The sequence below is a fragment of the Atractosteus spatula genome, chromosome 8, assembly GCF_055471065.1.
Source record: "Atractosteus spatula isolate fAtrSpa1 chromosome 8, fAtrSpa1.hap1, whole genome shotgun sequence".
Classification (NCBI taxonomy): Eukaryota; Metazoa; Chordata; class Actinopteri; order Semionotiformes; family Lepisosteidae; genus Atractosteus; species Atractosteus spatula.
Window position 1 is genome coordinate 15,888,140 of NC_142713.1, and position 18,847 is coordinate 15,906,986.

General features: G+C 37.4%; 1 protein-coding gene across 1 annotated transcript in view; it reads right to left on the minus strand.

Moving 5' to 3' along the window:
- Window positions 1-18,847, minus strand: part of LOC148829210 (UPF0606 protein KIAA1549-like) — a 76,790-nt gene that overhangs the window by 19,233 nt on the left and 38,710 nt on the right. Inside the window, exons 13-19 of the mRNA XM_088922584.1 lie at window positions 15,590-15,792; window positions 12,487-12,614; window positions 10,608-10,622; window positions 7,566-7,771; window positions 6,477-6,700; window positions 2,405-2,549; window positions 605-943 (exon numbers count right to left, since the gene is read on the minus strand). Of these exons, the coding sequence (XP_088778710.1) occupies window positions 605-943; window positions 2,405-2,549; window positions 6,477-6,700; window positions 7,566-7,771; window positions 10,608-10,622; window positions 12,487-12,614; window positions 15,590-15,792 (1,260 nt within the window). The remainder of the gene's footprint in view (window positions 1-604; window positions 944-2,404; window positions 2,550-6,476; window positions 6,701-7,565; window positions 7,772-10,607; window positions 10,623-12,486; window positions 12,615-15,589; window positions 15,793-18,847) is intronic.

Genomic DNA, 18,847 nt, shown 5'->3' on the forward strand with positions numbered 1-18,847 from the left:
TACAGTATGTCTTTGTCTTTGTATACAGTATGTCTGACTGCTACAACAATGCTATATGACAACTTAACCAACACCCAGGTTTCTTTCAAGAAATGGCTGGATAAGATCCTGTGAACAAAGTTTTGGTAATATGCCCTGGAGTCTGGCAAATCTGCATTGCCACAGCATTTTTGCAATCCTTTATAACTCTTTGTGCGATGTGACATTAAAACATGAATAACAACAACACCCTTTTTTATATAATTACTTTTGTGGTACATAATCCCAAAGCACTTTACTATTATACGGTACTATACTATTAAATAATAATAAATACTATGTATTATTATTAATAATAATATTATTTATACAGTATTCTACTACGTTGTTTAGTTGGCTGGGATGGCAGCATCCCAGTGTGGGATGAGATGGCAGTGTGCCATGTACATGTCACATGGCATCATGGCTGTACAGCAAAATACAAAAGGCTGAGCCTCAGCTTTACTCAAGCTAAATCATGGCTGCTCTTGAATTGATTTAAAGGTTATAAGGCATATCCCTCAGGAGGTTATTACCAGTCAAACAACAGAACCCCCTGTGTATCAGTGCACATTTGGTCCCTTACCGCAGAGAAGGGGCTGAGTCCCTGAGCAGCCGTGTAAGGTGAACCCCACTGGCCCGTGCCTGCTCCTCTGGAGGTCCTTGGTGGGGGACTAGAGCTCAGCGGGCCTGAAGTCACACCAGGGAGAGTGATGCCAGCAGTCGTTCCTTGTGATGTGGGCGCTACTAGTGCAAAAGCATCGTCCAGAAGGGAGTGCATCTGCTGACGAGCCTCTTCAATGGAGGGCTGTGGAGGAACATACGCGGGCGGCGGTGGTGCGTGGCCTGGAGGAGGGGATCCAACAAACACTTCGTTGTCTTGGGGGGAAGGGCTCCTGGGCTCGGGAGCTTGGTCAGGGTCCGACTGCAAGGAAACAAGCAAGGAGATATTGATGCAAAGAATCAACACTACCTCATATTATGTAACCATCAACCCAGGGCATCTTTGATTTCTTTCTTGTCAGCCAGTAGCCAGCAGTTGCCAGCAGCCATATCACCCTGCAACTCACAGCTGGCAACCCACTAAAGCTAGGCAGGTGTGAGCCTGGTCAGTACCTGGATGGGAGACCTCCTGGGAAAAACTAAGGTTGCTGCTGGAAGAGGTGTTAGTGGGGCCTGCAGGAGGTGTTCACCCTGCAGTCTATGTGGGTCCTAATGCCCCAGTATAGTGACGGGGACACTATACTGTAAAAAAGCACCGTCCTTCGGATGAGACGTAAAACTGAGGTCCTGACTCTCTGTGGTCATTAAAAATCCCAGGGTGTTTCTTGAAAACACTAGGAATGTAACCCTGGCATCCTGGCCAAATTTCCCATTGGCCCTTATCAATCATGGCCTCATCTATGAATTGGCTTCATTACTCTGTTCTCCTCCCCACTAATAGCTGATGTGTGGTGAGCGTTCTGGCCCACTATGGCTGCCGTCGCATCATCCAGGTGGATGCTACACATTGATAGTGGTGGAAGGGATCTCCATTACCTGTAAAGCACTTTGAGTGGAGTGTCCAGAAAAGCGCTTAATTATTATTATTATTATTGTTATTATTATTAAACTTGTTAGAAGGACTGTATGCAAGAAAAGACAAATAATAAGTTTAAAAAAGTAATCCAACAAGATCCAGCTGATTGCCATGCAGCCCATGCCCGCTTCACCACCTCACAGCACGGCAGTGTCCCCATTACCTGTGTTTTGAGTGGGGTGTCCAGAAAAGTGCTATATAAGTGTAAGGAGTTATTATTATTAATCTCTACCTTTGCAATAAAGGTAGAAACTGATCGCACTCTGGTTAAAGTAAAATACAATAATTCTCTAAATAATATCAGTCAATGTATTACATATTCTGACTGATCCCACATTTTGAATACTGAACTAAACCAATACAGAACAGTTTTTATATAGTTTCTTCAATATATGGAACAAATTAGATAAAAACTGCAACACCCCAAGCAATGAAAAACAAGGTCTAACATGATTTGCCCAGCTCCATTTTGTAAGAAAAACAGATTTATCCCAACTAATAAACAAATTAATATTTTCTACAGCAGTGCTATAATTCAATTACATTTTAAGTATGTAAATTGCAACTATTACTTTAATGAAGTGAAATACATTGTGAAATACAGGGTGGAAAAATGTCATTTGGTTATTTCTTAACTTTTTACTAAGAAACTATGGATATTACATAGAATGTGATTTAAAAAACAACATTGGGATTTCATTCAACACAGGAAACAATTTGATTTAGGACACTAAGTTGAAATGAAAGCATGGAAACCTTTCTGTTCTTGAAGACCTGGTGTTATTGAGTGTAAAGAAAGTGACTTACAACGTAAGCTACATTGTTGACTCCAGGGGGCTTCTTATATGTTCCATCACTGTCTGTGGTGATCAGTCTGTCTTTATCTGCATCTGTTAGGCTGCCGTTGACCTGATGCTTTCTTCTCTGCTTTGGAGAACGCTTTCCTCTTGCACTAAAAGAATCATAGGTAAACATGATTATACTTTAATAAAGTTATAGAGAGGGAATGTTTAATATTTCCACATATTAATCCATCAAAAAACTATCCTCTTAATTTTCCTATGTGATCATTTTATCTGTGTAACCGGTTAGTGTTAGTTGCAAAGAAAGCAAAACACATTACAGTACAAACAGTAGGTAAAAAGACTTTGTAGAGAGCCAAGAAAATCATAAATACACATTCTCTCAGGCAAGCTGAGAAACACACTTTTCATGTGGGAAATGGGTATGTGGAAAGATCAAGAAAATGTGTATGAAAAAATGGATATGAATATACAGTATATATCTATATCTTAAAAAGAAGGTTACTTGTGTCTCAGTATAAGGTTGTGCTGGGTTAAATACAGGTTTCAAGGGTTGTCTACTCAAAAGTGAGTTGGTGCAGTGTAGAGAAACAGTTCTGATGCTGTTGGGTTAGGCATTAGATTATATAGTTCTGAGGTGGAGAAATGTAGAGAAATACTGTAAGTACTGTAGAAGCCGACTCAGTTGCTGCTGTGTCGGGCAGCCAATAAAGTTAAAAAGACGGTAAGTGGTCCTGGCCCAATGGGATCAACTGAGAAAGGGATTATCTTGTACTACAGGTTAGATTAAGGTTGTCTCATTCCATACCCCACATGGTGAATGGTAACATCACCTGGTTATAAAATGCAGCCATCTAGAATGCATGTCAAAATTTGTTTCAGCAGTAAGCAAGGTGCAGTATAGTGCAGTGTGTTTCAGCATGCTGAATTTAGTGCCACTTGCGGTGTGTAAAATGTTAGTGAAACAGTAGCTTTATTTAATCTTTTGTACTACTAAATCCTTCATATGCAATATTAATATGGAATCATGTAACTAAATGGAATTTTGGTAGCTGTAGATAAAAATAACCAAAGTATAATAATATTTCCAAACATTATTAACATTATTAATTTATTAATATACATATTTATATACGGTAGCTCATAGTGGTACAGTAGTTGCAAATAAAAAACATGGTACACAACAGTATTCCACCTTCTTCATAAGCATCAAAATCTTTAACTCTGTCACTTACTGTAGTTTTTTTGGACAGTTTTGACGCGCTTGTTTTAACTACATTTCCCATGCAAGTTTCAAATTAAAAACAATAAGAGCAAAGACAAATCCTGTTCCATTATAATTAAAAAATGCCTTGAAATTATTTTAGAAATGTAAAATTAATGTCACTCATAAAATCCAAAAGTATTATTATTATTATTATTGTCTTTGTATCCTTGTATCAGCTACATTTAAACTTACAGTATGCAACCAACAAGGTCATTCAAATCACTACTCAACTTTTTAAGTTTAATCTGGCCTCTTTTTTTCCAGAAACCTATTTCTGGACCATGGAGGAAAAACAATAGCATTTCAACAAGGTTACATTACATTATTAAAAGATACTAGTACTAAAACATCATCACCAACACGCATTACTCTGTTGGCTATGGAAGCAACTTGTGTGTGCTGTCTTGGAATTGACTTGGAAAAGAAATAGTGACTGTTTCTCGTCCCTTCACATTTTTTGCCATTTTCTGTGTAATTCCAAATTAAAATGCATTTGATGTAAGTGTAGAATGAAAGCTTTTGGGGTTATAATGCTTAATTATGCCAGCAGCCATATCATCCTGCATCTCACCACCGGCAGCCCCCTGAAGCTAAGCAGGTGTGAGCCTGGTCAGTACCTGGATGGGAGACCTCCCTGGGAAGAGGTGTTAGTGGTGCCAGTAGGGGGTGCTCACCATGCAGTTGGTGTGGGTCCTAGTGCCCTATTATAGTGACGGGGACACTCTACTGTAAAAAGGCGCTGTCCTTCGGATGAGACGTACAGTAAACTGAGACGTGATTCTGGGGTCATTTAAAAATCCCAGGGCATTTCTTGAAAAGACTAGGGGTGTGACCCTGGCGTCCTGACCAAATTTCCCATTGGCCCTTATCAATCATGGCCTTCTAATAATCTCCATCTATGAATTAGCTTCATTACTCTGCTCTCCTCCCCACTGACAGCTGATGAGCGTTCTGGTGCACTATGGCTGCTGTCGCATCATTGAAGTGGGTGCTGCACACTGGTAGTGGAGGGGAGTCCCCATTACCTGTAAAGTGCTTTGAGTGGAGTGTCCAGAAAAGCGCTATATAAGTGTAAGCAATTATTAATTATTATTATTAAACTTGTTAGAAGGACTGTGTGCAAGAACAGACAAACAATACGTTTAAAAAAGTAATCAGGTCAGCAAAAAGCATCAATAAGCAAAGGTGAGGTCTGGTATAGAGGAAGGAAAACCAACAGCCAGGCACAAGACTGAAGCAGGACCTGAGTTGGGAACCATTACTGCACAATATTGTGTGGAAGTTGAAACTATATCAAAATGGAACAGAGACCAGGTAAGCTAAAATGGCTAAAACTGGCAAACAGTTGAAAGTATGGGGAGAATAAATACAGTACATCTTAAAACACAATGCAGGAGATCAAAAAGTAAAAAGAAGTACTGTATCTGCATGTATTTACAGTACTTACATGAAATATTATGGCAATACATCCTCTCTCAAGCCAATAACAATGTAAGTGAAGGGACAGAGGCAGCTACAGTTGGGTCCTAAGACCATTACAAGCAAAGACATATCCTGTTGTGCTCAAAAAGTACAACATTCTGATCTCACTCTATAGAATATTTATCAGAAGGAAAAGAAGAATTTGCCTGCAGTCTCTTATAGGAACTAGAACACAATATTAACAAATAACAGGTCTTTTTATCACTTGCGCCAATATGTTTGGCTATGCCACATATTTTTCACATACTGTACATAAAGCCTGGGACAGGTTCCCTTCACCAGTTATGGATGGTCACTTGTTGAAAAGTGAGTAAGTTTGGCAGTCTGAAGGCATCTACAACCTGTTACTGCCAGTTCCTGCCAGTAAGACACATGGATTGTATGGAAAAACAGTTGATTACAAAAAACATAAGACATAAGTATAAACTTTTACAGATCCAGATGCTTATTGGAGAGGATACACCATGAAAAAGGAAGACAGCTGAAGGGGGTATGAAGGTACAAGAGTGACTTTTTGCTATATATATTTGTAAATCACAAGCGGTTTTCTTTTAAAATTATATTATTTACATGATCAGTGTTATACTTAAATATACTGTATATGTAATACAGGCAACTTCGATGGTTCTACAGGGACAAGTACAGTATCTGCCATACTTTTTAAATAGCCATTCTTCTTGCCAGATGCAAGTGTTTATCACACAGAAACATAACTAGCGGATTTTACATTATCTATTGCTCTTGAAAAGAAAAATATCTTTAATCTTTTTGCACTCTAGCACAAAAAACATAAAAATATTTAAACTACACTATTGACAGAATACCACTAAGCCTTCGTCTTCCATTCTGTATAGGAAAAATGGGAAAAATATAGTAAAATATTTATTCTTCTTCAAAATTATGCTTTTGTCTTTAAGATTTAATTTATTTATGAATAGTTAAAAATAATATTTCAGCAACATCTCTTCAATAGCTTCAGAGGTGCATTGAACATACAGCCTACTTGGTATTCGCCAGCTGAAAAAAAACTGGGACAAACCTATTTATGTTCTACTTAGCTTATGTGTTTGTATTCTTCCTAGCAATTTTTAAAGAGAGAAAATCTCACTGTATTAGCTGGAATTGTGTTGTTAAGCATCTGCTTCAGAAAAAAGATTAAATGTTGAGAAATCCAAAAATCTTTCTTATAAAAATGTTATGATAAAACTAAAACAGAATAAATACCCAGAATTAATTAGTGTCTTAAGCAACAGATAAAACAGTTTATCTAATGTAAGGTAATGAGATGCTTTAATTATGACAGGTAGTGAATAAGCGAATCTCTAACCTCTTTTTGGATTCTATAAACACTGAAGGCACATGCACTTCAGGATCCAGGATCCTGTCAATCTGCATCTGAGCTTTCTGATAGATACGGCGGTGCTCCCTGGAGTCCACGATACCAATGTCATCCATGGCCGGAAAGTCGTAGTGTCCTTTTCTTTTAGCTCTTAGACGGATCTTATTTCGATGGTGTTCAATCTCGGACTTGTGCCTCAATGCTGTCTGTATCTAAAATGAAAGCAAACACTGACTTCAGTAAATGAAAGGATAAGAAAGCTATTTACAAATCTTTACAATGAAAATTTAGAACTCAAAAGATGTGCAATCACAGATATACTATACTATTAGTCAAATAAGTTTGATAAAGGTTTCTGTATTTTTTCTGTAAATTCTTAGTGTTATTGATGATAATAATACAAAGAGTACTAAAGGTTATGAATTATAGTTATGGAGCTGTGTAAACATGTTTCACAGCTCTGTTTTCCTCCAACCTTCCAAGACATGCTGGCTAGGTTAAGTGGCTTCGCTAAATTGTCCCAGTGTGCTTGTATTTGTGTATCTGCCCTGCTGTCCTGTGCTAGGTTTGGCTCCGGTTTTCCACAACCCTCAGGATGAAGAGGGTATGATTATACAGTATATAATATCATGATTGATAATTCTCTATAAATATTCGCGCCACAGCTATGAAAGGGTCCCTTTCGGGTTATGTACAGACATGTGGAATTCAGCTGTTATGTAACCTGAGGAGTGGGTGTATAGGAACATACACAATACACACAGAGGCAATGCAAAGTACTGTACATCTGTACAGTTAATTAGAGGTTTCATGACACAGGTTCTAAATATTCCTTATATTATTTTTATGTAACAAGTTAATAACATTAACAATAATTATATTCATGTTCAATAGTTATACTAAATAGTTATACTAAATACTGTACAATACTCAAATTGTTCTGTCTCTAAATCTTGTAAAAAAACATGTTCTACATCCTTCCTGTCAGACTGGAAAACTAATCTGTTTTTAGAAATACAGGTCTTTAACAAGCCAAATATTTTCCTGCATCAATGTTGCCTTGACGCCAAGACTCACCTCCTTGTTGATTTTGGCAGTTTCTGACACTTTCTCCAAGACTGCCGTGCTGTGAAGTGGTGAAGCGGGCATGGGCTGCATGGCAATCAGCTGGATCTTGTTGGAAACCCGTTTGGTTGCCTCAGATGTGCGAGACATTCTATCAACGTGCTCAAATATAGAGGCAGAGGAAAGTGGCTCCTCTGTGCCATTCATCTGTGGAGGACCTGCTTTCAGGGATGTACACAAGGTTGTCATCAGAACTGTGAAATTCCAGGCAATCACTAACAAAAGTTTGAACACCCAAAAAGTACTGTGCTCTTTTTACACATGCATTTTATGTAAATTAAGAAGTAAGAACTACCTTTATCTTTCATTTGACTTCCCATTCCTATAGCAAATCAGAAATCTATCAGTATTTTCAAGATGTGGAAAAACCTTTTGCAAAAAGTTTTTCCATAATGTTGTTTTTCAGCACAAATATATTTATTTATATAAATATAAATAATTCTCCTGAATATGGAAATAGGAATTGTTAATGGCTGTGTTTAGTCACAATGTGAGCCCTTAAGTATTAACAGCAGAGTTAGATTCAATAGGAGAATTGACACTGACTCACTGTAAGCTCAGTTTGTGCATGCATATGACATTGGTGTACACTGCTAGCTTGGCAGACTCACATCCAACCAAACCTGGCAGTAATTGAAGCATCTTAACAGCTGTCAATCACATAGCTAAGATGCAGATGTCTTGATAAATATCTCAATACGTTTCTGTAGAAAAGTCTCTCCAAAGTCCAAATTCTTATAATTTCATTGAATTCTGTGCCTACAAGCAATTAAAATTAAAAAAAGATTTAGAGAAAATCAAGTCTAATCTAATAAATAAACATGATTTATTCTGTACTGTATATATCCATGCATTTTTCAATGGAAAAAACAAAATTAAACTGGATAATACATTTGGATGATTCTACTTTGTGTTATAATGTGTTTCATGGATTTATCTGAAAATAGATAGTCAATGGGCAAAAGTACAATATTGCTCATTTGCCACTGGGTCACCCTATCTCACTGTGTAGAAATAAGCATTCTCCTACACCATTGTCGAACATAAATGGTAAGATAAAAGATTGTCTGTTCTTGTGAAAAAATTAAAAATGAATATAAAGGGAATATGCTATCATTTCTGTTAAATCTGTGTTCATTCATTTGGTCTCTATAAAGAATGTATCTAAATTAAACTTATTTATAACATAGGTAAATAACTGGTTGCATAAACATAATAAATATTCTTTGTAGTATCCAAAGCTACATTTTGAGGATACAGGTACAGTGCAAATATCTGAAGAAATTCTAACATGTAATTTTACAACAGAATGAAATTTCTGAATTTTAAAGGGGAAGAGTATTCTAAAAAGAAAGTTTTAAAAGCAGGGCATTGGGTTGTGGGTAATTTAATATCTTAATGGCTAGGCTGTTGCAATGTTTTGCTCTATCATCATATGAACAGTCAATGCTGTTAGCATGACAAACAAAGATTTTAAATCCACACATGCGATGGAAAACCTCTTTGAAGGTCTGTAATTGAGAGTCGAGTATGGAGGGACATCCAGTATCGACCTTTCAGCTGCCCTTGTTTGCCTTTTTAGAAAATCAGAGAAAATCCTTTTGAAAGAACAATACATTCAATGTTTATAACCTAAGAGTCCTAAAAAAACAAGGATGAACACTGTACAGTACTTGATATGATAAACATCTCCTTCTGCCTGTAAAAGAGATTAATATAACTAGAACCAAAAAGTGACCTCTAGGTGTGTTTTTCATGCAACTTTTAATCCCAACACAATATGACCTTTTAATGTTCTTCTGCTACCCTTTGCCATCAGGGGGCATACCGCACGGTAACTTCTTTGGGATTTGAGAGCTACAATACACAGTATAGCAAAGTTTTCGACTGCAGACAGGGTCATGCTTGTTACTAATTAAATGGAATTGGTCTTTGGAATATTAGTTATTGGTTTTGTGTTTAGGTAAAAGATGTATTATACAGTAGGTAGAGTATGTTTGGCAACATTTGCCAACAGAACCTACAGTAACATAACTCCAGGCCAAAAGTCCTGCTGCTATTGTATCTTTAATAAAACAACTGATGAAATACCGGCAATAAATACAGTGTGCCGTAAGCAGTATTAATTACTGTTCTAATATTAAAAGCTAAAACATTTAAGTGTAATCAATGCTATTGTAGAGCCTTCGCCTGGCACTGCAGCAGAAGAGCGCCCGGCTGGGGTGCACGGCGAGGAGCAGGAGGGTAGTAGTAGTGGTCAAGGTGGGGACTAGGAAAGCCACTAACCAGTGAAGCTGACGCATTGTAAAATGGGTGTACAGAGTGGTAACATCGCCCGGATTCGTATAAATAGTTACCTGGTATCACACCCCTTTTATACTTGTACCCAATTGCCACCCTATCCCTGTGTAACTACCCGAAGAGACCCCAGTGTGTTGTGCTCTCTCTGGCTCTCTCGCTCTCTCTCTGCTCACGCGTGGGTGCTTTGGTTGTGCTTGCTGTGCCAGACGCCCGTCCCAAAAATAAAAGCGCCTTTCTTCTTTTAAAACGAGAGTCAGAATTACCATGTCAGTCCTCGCCAAACCCGAAAACATTACACTATATATATGAAATGTTTTGGTTTTTAAAGGGCTCAAGGCATGCTCTGTAATATGCAAGTCATATGTGTTTGAGTGTATACATAGGTAGGCAATTTACATATTAATGACAGTAACAGTCAGTAACTATTCTATTTCTTCATTGTGAAATACTATTGTATTTTACACAAAATTGCAGATTTGAGTCAAGGCATAGTATTGGTGGGATGTTTTACGTGAGCAGAACATGTATTGGTTAATGGTTACTAATTGTAGCAGGCACCTTCATTTACACATTCTGTAGTTCAAATGAAGAAAGACTGACATAGCTGGTAATTTTAATAGAGTAACCCAAATGTCTTGACATTTTCAATGTTTTACTTTATCAACAAAGGAAGTTAATAGTGAAAAATCTTACCAATTTTATTTTTTCCTGAGAGCAAAAAGAAAATACAGTGTCAATAGAAGAAGACAAAGTAATGTCCAGAGAATGAGATAAGATTTCTTTTTTTGAAACACATACCAGCAAATATAGTGTTTTGAAAACATTCAGACCCTTCCCCTACGGTGTTCAATTTTGTGAAATTACAAAATGATTAATACATTTTTAATTAATAATCTTATTCAAAACCTGAGTGCTCAAACTGAAGACTAAGGCCAAGATATGTTATAGAAAAAGTCAGAAAAACTAAAGAAAAAAATTAAATGTGTTGATTGCATAACTATTGGATGAACTCAATATTTGTTGGAAGTACCTTTGGTAACAATTATGGCCGCAGGCCTTTTTGGATTAGTCTCTACGATCTTTGCACACTGACTTTTGCAATTGCACACTGTGCAATTTTTGCCCATTCGTGGTAGATTTGCTCAAGCTCTCTCAAGTTGCTTGTGGGTCACTTACAGACAACAGTTTTCAAGTCTTCCTGGGGGTTTTCAATAGGATTCAAGTTAGTTTAGCTTTGGGCTTGAGCTTTGGATAACTGTCCTACTGAAAGGTGAATTTTGTCCCAATTTTAAGTTTTAAGTCTGAAGCACTTAAAATTCCTCTAACATTTGCCAATACTTTGCTCAAAATCATCAGTCCTGATAAGCTTCCCAGTCCCTGCTGATGAGAAGCAGTTCTGTATGTCAGAATGGAAAACCCATCTCAAATCTTTGCAATAAAGTTGGAAATAACTTCAGAGTTTGCAACAAAGCTGCGTAATAGTGCGACCACAATCATGGTTAATGGTAGGGATGGTGTTGACTGAGTGATGTATTGTTCTGGATTTGTGTCAGAAGTTGTGTTTAGAGCAAAAAAACTCCAATTGTGTCTTGTCTAATCACAAAACCTTTTTCTACTTGATTTGAGGTATCACAAAAATGTTTTGTTGCTGAAAACTTTGCTGTAAACACAAGATTTGAGATTGATTTTCAATCTACCAAACAGGCCAGCATCGTAAAGCAACTGGGATATTGAACTCTTTCAAAGTTATCATTGGCCCCATATTTGCATCTCTAATCAGTTCCCTCCTTGCCCAGCTGCTCTTGCTTGCCCAGGAGAGATGGCCAAATCTAGTCAGTGTCTAAAGTCACTTTTTAATGTTTGACTTTACAATACTCAAAGGATAATTTGATTTTTCAAGCATGATCTAAGCTTTTCCACAACTTAACCCTCAGAGTGTTTTTAAAGCTCCTTGGTCTTCCTAGCTGAATCCTTGTTTGAAAGTACCTTACTGAGGTACTGTACCTTATTTATTGTGCATTTATTGTGAAAACATGTGAACCACTATTATTGCATACAGAGGCCACTCGATTATCTGTAGCTCGTTAAGGAAATTGTGCACCTAAATTAATTTAGGTTTGTTGTAAATTCACTGAATATTTAATGCAATCTCACCTTTTTCTACACATTAATTATCTATTTACTTCTTTTGTTTTTTGCTTTGAATGGATGGAGCAGGTTGTGTACAGTATATAACACAATTACATGACACTTTAAAGTGTCAAGACTGCAGGCTTTAAAGAAACAATACTGTATGTTAAATCTTTGTCTTTTCTGAGACACTGTAAGCAATAGCTTTAAAGTTCACAGTTTACCTGTTTTCACATTTTATTAATGTCTAATAAAGATTAAGAATTCACCCAGACATTTAAGCAATATGACTTATATGACTGAAGAGTGGATCACAGTGAAGGGTGAAGAACTGACAGGACTTACTGTAAAGTCTTTTAGCAGGCAAAGAAAGTATTGTTTTCAATCATTTTTTTTCCAGTGTTCATCATATATACAAATTCAAGTTAAATGATGTACTTGCCATTCCTAACAGTTTTCCGATGCTGCTTTCCATAGTTTGGGGTGATGGAGGGTCTCGTGCTCTCTTCAGCTGATTCCCGTCCACTAGAAGGCTCACTCACTGTGGACTCGGCATCAGAAGGGGAAATTCTGTCCAACAACAAAAGCATCAATGTCTTTGCTCCAACAAATTCAATATGCACATGTAACATAATTAAAACACTCTGCAGTCCAATATATTAAAATTACACTGCACATTAAAATTAAAACTGTAGCCTAGTGTACCTTGCTGTTCTGAACTGCATTTGTTCATAAGAGTCTGTATTGAAAGTACAGTACCCGTGTAAAGGCTCTTCCAATGTGCTAAATTAACACCGTCAATGCACCCTCCTCAAATCTCAAATAAGCCTTCTGGCATATCTCAAATTGCACTTTTTGTGTAGATCAGTTTTTATTTATTAAATTCCTCAAAAACAGAACAGTGTGATACATTATCCTCCCCAGCAAGTCCAAATGTACTGAAAAAAATAATGTGGACAGACTCTTGTCCAGTCAAGCAATGAATATTTACAACCACTATAAACCTCTTGTGGAAACACCATCTAAGTCAACATGTGTTACTGTTATAGTGTTTTTTCAGGAAAATCAGGAATAAAACCATTTTACAAACTCCACTGTTTAAAGTTTGTGCAAGTTCAAAATTCAGCTTTTTGTATAAAAGCAAATTCAGTCATATGTAACATTGCTTTGTTAGTATTTCTGTCACAAAATAATTCACCTCCTGTCTTAGGAGGTGATGTGTTGTCTGGAGATTTAAAAAAGATACACATTTTGGGTTTCTGCATTTCTTATTTCATTACATTTTGGATATTTAAGTAAAAATAGTTTATTTGATTTTTAATTAAGTGCATGGTTTTTATAACAAATTCTATAACTTAGGGCCCTAAAGCCTCTTTCTAATGGCTACAGAATACTGCTGCCCTCTAGTGACTTAAAAATACCTCTCCTCTTGGTGTCCTATGATCCTGTATGGCTGTTGACTACATAGAGTTGTACCTTAAAACCAATTATAAATGGATTGTGATTCATTGACCTAATAATAAGGACTAGCTGACAATTGGTATTGATGGATTCCTATACCTTGAGAAACCAGTCGATCATATCAAATGTCAAAAAAGCAGAATTTACTGTAGTATAAGTGGAACCAAAATTGCTTTTATTTTAGAGTAACTAGTTGACTTAAAAAGCTTTTTTGGTAGTGTAAATTTCAAATGTGTAAATTTTCAAATATTTTATATTGATTTTAAATGTTGCAAGAGTATACATAAGGATATTAAAGCCCTGATTTTCAAAGACTGGCACAAGGTTGACTGGCCAGTAAATCCAGTTTTACCGATTAGTATACCTAAGGTATATATTCCATTGAGAGAAATGTGACCATGTGGCAAGACACACAATTGTCCCAGTGTTGCCAGAGGTTGGTTGGGAATTAGTCATCCTGGGATTGCTCGGCTTCTGGCAAAACTCTTGCAAACAAACTTCTAGGTGCCTAGATGAATTCCTAGAAGCCTGTAGACTTATGATGCTGTCATCTAGTATTGAACCTCCTGTATGTCACTATGGAGCTTGTAGTACAGTATGTCAAAAGATTAATTATTAAATAGGATAGGAGGTTGGATGGGCTTGTTTGTGCTTACTCATTCTCCCTGGAGTACAGGAATCTGCTAAGATCCGGATAATCAAAGCAACTAACAATTCAACTAACAATACACTCTGAATGTTGAGAGAAATATTTTAAAAGTTCTCCTTTCTTTTTTAAGATTTAGCAAAAACTGTTTCTTCACAAGGTGTCCAAATTAAGATTTGTTCTATAAACATAATAATAATAATTAATAATTGCTTACACTTTTCTGTTAAAGTGGTTTTCTGGACACTTCACAGGTAATGGGGACTCCCCTCCACCACCACTGATGTGCAGCATCCACCTGGATGATGCAACAGCAGTAGCCATAGTGTGCCAGAATGCTCACCACACACCAGCCATCAGTGGGGAGGAGAGCAGAGTAATGAAGCCAACTCATAGATGGGGATTATTAGGAGACCATAATTGGTAAGGGCCAATGGGAAATTTGGCCAGGATGCTGGGGTTAAACCCCTACTCCTTTCAAGAAACACCCTGGGATTTTTAATGACCACAGAGAGTCAGGACCTCGGTTTTTATGTCTTATCCGAAGAGCAGCGCCTGTTTACAGTATAGTGTCCCCATCACTATACTGGGGCATTAGGATCCACGTGAACTGCAGGGTGAGCACCCCCTGCTGGCCTCACTAACACCACTTCTAGCAGCAACCTTAGCTTTTCCCAGGAGGTCTCCCATCCAGGTACTGACCAGGCTCACACCTGCTTAGCTTCAGTGGGTTGCCAGGTGTGAGTTGCAGAGTGATATGGTTGCTGGCTGCATTCATATGCAAAAGAAATACTACAGTTCCTGAATACATGATGCAGACTTTGCTTAATCTTAGAGTGTCTTACGCATGGAAACATTTGCTTTCAAATTTACTAAAATAAATAATAAAAGGTTAACTTCCAGTAGGTTTAGTGGAACTAATGTATGTCTCAAAATTGTGACATTATCCATTCAGTAGCTTCAAAATAAATAGGCAGCATATTGCACCTGCTAACTTTCATCCGAGTTCTATTTATGACGTCTAGATTCTTAAATGATTAGAAATTAATATGTTAAATTAATATTAATCAAGTGTTCAATTAATACAAAAATATAAAAGTTCAAATTTCAATTTCATCTTTAAACATATAATTATTGTATTCACTGACAAACTTTCATTTGATTGAAAACCACTGTATTTCTATTGCTAAAGTATAGTTATAAATGCCTTTTGTGAAACAGATTTTTCATCTAATCCCAGCAAATCATGGATTTATCAACCATTTTAAAAAATAGTTTCAGAGCATGTCTAAGATAAGTGTACATACAAGTAGAAAAAATAACTTCTTCAAATATGATTCTTCAGATAACAGTGGCTACCCATTTTCTTTAAGGCTCAAAAGAACCTCAAATCCTCATGTTAAGGGCATGTCAAGTCCACTGAATGCTTCTGACTCACCTGCCCCTCCGCTTGGCACCCCGTGAAACTTTGGAAGAGGCTTTGGATTTGGGACTGGGCACATCGCCACTCTCTGATGGAGTCACTTCCTTCACCGGCGCTGGCAGTGGAGCAGACTCCTGGATCACCAGAATGTCATCTTTGTTGTGCTGCCCCAGGTGGAGCTTTGCAAAATCAAACCCCTTCACACTGGGAGCCTGCAGCTGTGACGGGTAACACAAAAGGATAGCATGAAGGAAAAAAGTAAAACAAGGGGTATTTTCAGCTCCTTTCCTGATCCATTGGGAAAACACTGATTCCCTTCAGAGTTTCTCTGAACAGTGTGTTTTTTTCAAAATACAAAATCTTGGGAAAGGTGTCACAGGAAATCAGACAAAAGGTTGGTAACAGTTCTGAAGATTACAGACCAAGATTTTGTTTCCTTTCTCCTTATCATTACATTTAAAAATGTTTAAATAATTTGTATTTCCAGTCTGGGAAAATACCATATACAGTATACAGGTTTTATCAATAAATTTTGGGAGTATTTTATACAATAAAATGGGTTACGTACGTAGCGGCAATGCTTATTAATAAGACAGAATTAAGTGTTGCTGTGCCACTTCCAGAGGCCCCTCTCTCTCTCATCTCTGTGGTGCAGGAAACACAGAGGCCTTCCCATGTGGTTTCTGATTTAAAGTGTTTTCTTCCCAGGTTCCCAGGTTAAGGGATTCTCCAACTATCATAATGGATGGGCTACCCTGGCGTCAGGATGTCTGCTCAGGCCCATTTAGGCCTTACAACACCTGATTTATGGTCCTAAGGTCAAGAGGTCAATGTTATTCTTTCCTACAGTTGACCAACCAATCAGGAACCTGCAGAGCATGGGTCTCAAGTGCCCGCCAAACTCAGAACTCAGGCTCAGAACCTTGCTCCTCTTGCCACTCTCGTGGTCTCTCAGACTTAATCACGTGACTGCCACTGTTGTCTGAGTGTGGGACATGCAAAATTGTTCCAAGCCGAGCCAGGGAGAAGCCTGCGCGTCAAGACAGATCTGCCTGAGGTCTGGCCTGCAGCAAAAGACCTCGTGAATTCGCTGGCGCCACTGTGAACACCCATGTGGTCACCGGAGCGACATACGGTTGGACTCTTGTCGACAATCTGAATAAGTTTTATTTAGCAGTAGCACTATGCTGGGAATGAACCGCTCTTCTTCCCGTTTTAGAGTGACTTGCCCTGGACCACAATGTCACGTTTCTGTGCACAGACTCTTTTTCCAAGCCCAGCCCAGACGCTAGCTAGAGAGAGGTCCTCGGAGAGACCCTGCCCAGTGCACAGCAGCAGAAGTCTCTTCCTCCTTCTTCCACAACTTGGAACTGCACCGGGATTGGTTTGGCACCGAGCCATAACCGGGCCAGAGGACGCCGACTGGACGCTGCTGCGACAAAGTCTGCCAGCTGGTCTTTTATGTCCGTTCCCCGGGAAATCCAAATCCATATCTGGATAAGTAGCTCAATATTCTACACTGCATCTGAAGAATTCAACTGTGACCTCAACACAAGTTGATGTCAATTTAATTCATAAGTAATGTATTTACTTCTGCGTATCTAATGTAGAAGTTATATTCGTAAGATTGATTAACGATATAGTATAGCTGAATAATATACTGAAGTATATTCCTTGTTTGTATCTCTTTCTGATTATATATCTTGTATTCTGATAACCCTCACAGTAAGGTCTGCCATCTGTATCCAGGCAGACTGTTATATGTATTTATATGCACAGTTTTATGTATTAATAAATGTATTCTGTGTTTTTGAATCCATGTGTGTGCGTTGCTGGTTGTTCGGACTATTGGTCCCCTAGTAGCCATAAAAGAATCATCTCATGATCTACTGTTACAGTTAATAAATTGTTCCAGTAAGTTCACAAAACCCCTACAAGTAATAGAAAAACAGCTCATTTATTCAATAGATAGTTGTTTTACAAGTTTTACGAAGTTTGTAAAAACATTTACGTGAACCATTTCTGCTAGACAGGTAATACTGCTAATATTTCATATAGGTTGAATCTTGCTCATAAGAGTAACAACTTTTATAGCCAGAAGTAAGTACATTAGTCGGTACAACTGATACCTAAAACTGGGTCCTGTCAATAGCTTTCCCACTTTTGAGTAAAAGAGATTCCTACTGCATTCTACATTATGCGACCAAATAATGTGATGTGACATCATGTTCCTTATACAAATTTTATTACAAAGTTTTCATACCACAGCCAGATTAGTCAATTTTGCCATAAGGCTTGAGCAGACTTAAGTGCCTGCCACTTAAAGGATTTTAAGAGTGTTTAAGAGAAAGCCATCCCATTTGAAAAAATATCCATGCACACACACGTTGTTTAGCCTTTTTTATAAAGTGAAAAATTTAGATGAAGATGCCAAACCTCACACACCACCACCTGCAAACGGGAAATGTTCAAACATATGATAAGAATGTGAAAAGAACATGCCATAAAAGTCTGACATTGGCCCTTTAAGTCCAAAGGACATTGGATTTCTTTATTTTTATGATGTGAATTACATTGATTCAATTCAGAAGCTCTCAATTGTATAGAAAATTGAATTTACTGTAGACATACAAAGGGGCAAGAGTATATGCAAATAAAAGAATGATTTGCAAATTAATTAATAGCCAACAATAATAGGAAGTATTTGATATTTAATGTTAACATATCTTTTATCTCAGTTCAGGGTAAAACATAGCATTAACATAACATAACAAAAATAATAACCAAACATAAAAACGACCATGAAGAAAACGTGAGGACTGTCAGGAAAATAGTATGGATATTGATAAAGGCATTTGCATAGTTTTCTACAATACTCGTCTAGAATCAATCTGTAAATTTTGGCAAATACTTCAAATAAATTGCATTAGAAATATCCCCAATAAGCAAATATACCTTTATTTCAAGCACTATACCTAATGCAATTTACATCTTTCTAGTACAGCTACTGTAGTGTCTACATACTGTTATACACTTCAAAGCTTTTACAACCACAAAATACGATATATGTAGATGGGAATTAGAACTCATTCACTCAAATATATAATGACATCTTCTCACTTAGAGATCCAGCCATTCAAAACAAGCAAGGTACGCTTCATTAAAACACGGTGGATGTAGCACAACGTACCGCAACAAACCACATGTTTTTTTAAATAGGATAACAGTATCTGGAAGTACCTCGTAAAACCGCCAGGTGGAGCTAATAAAGCT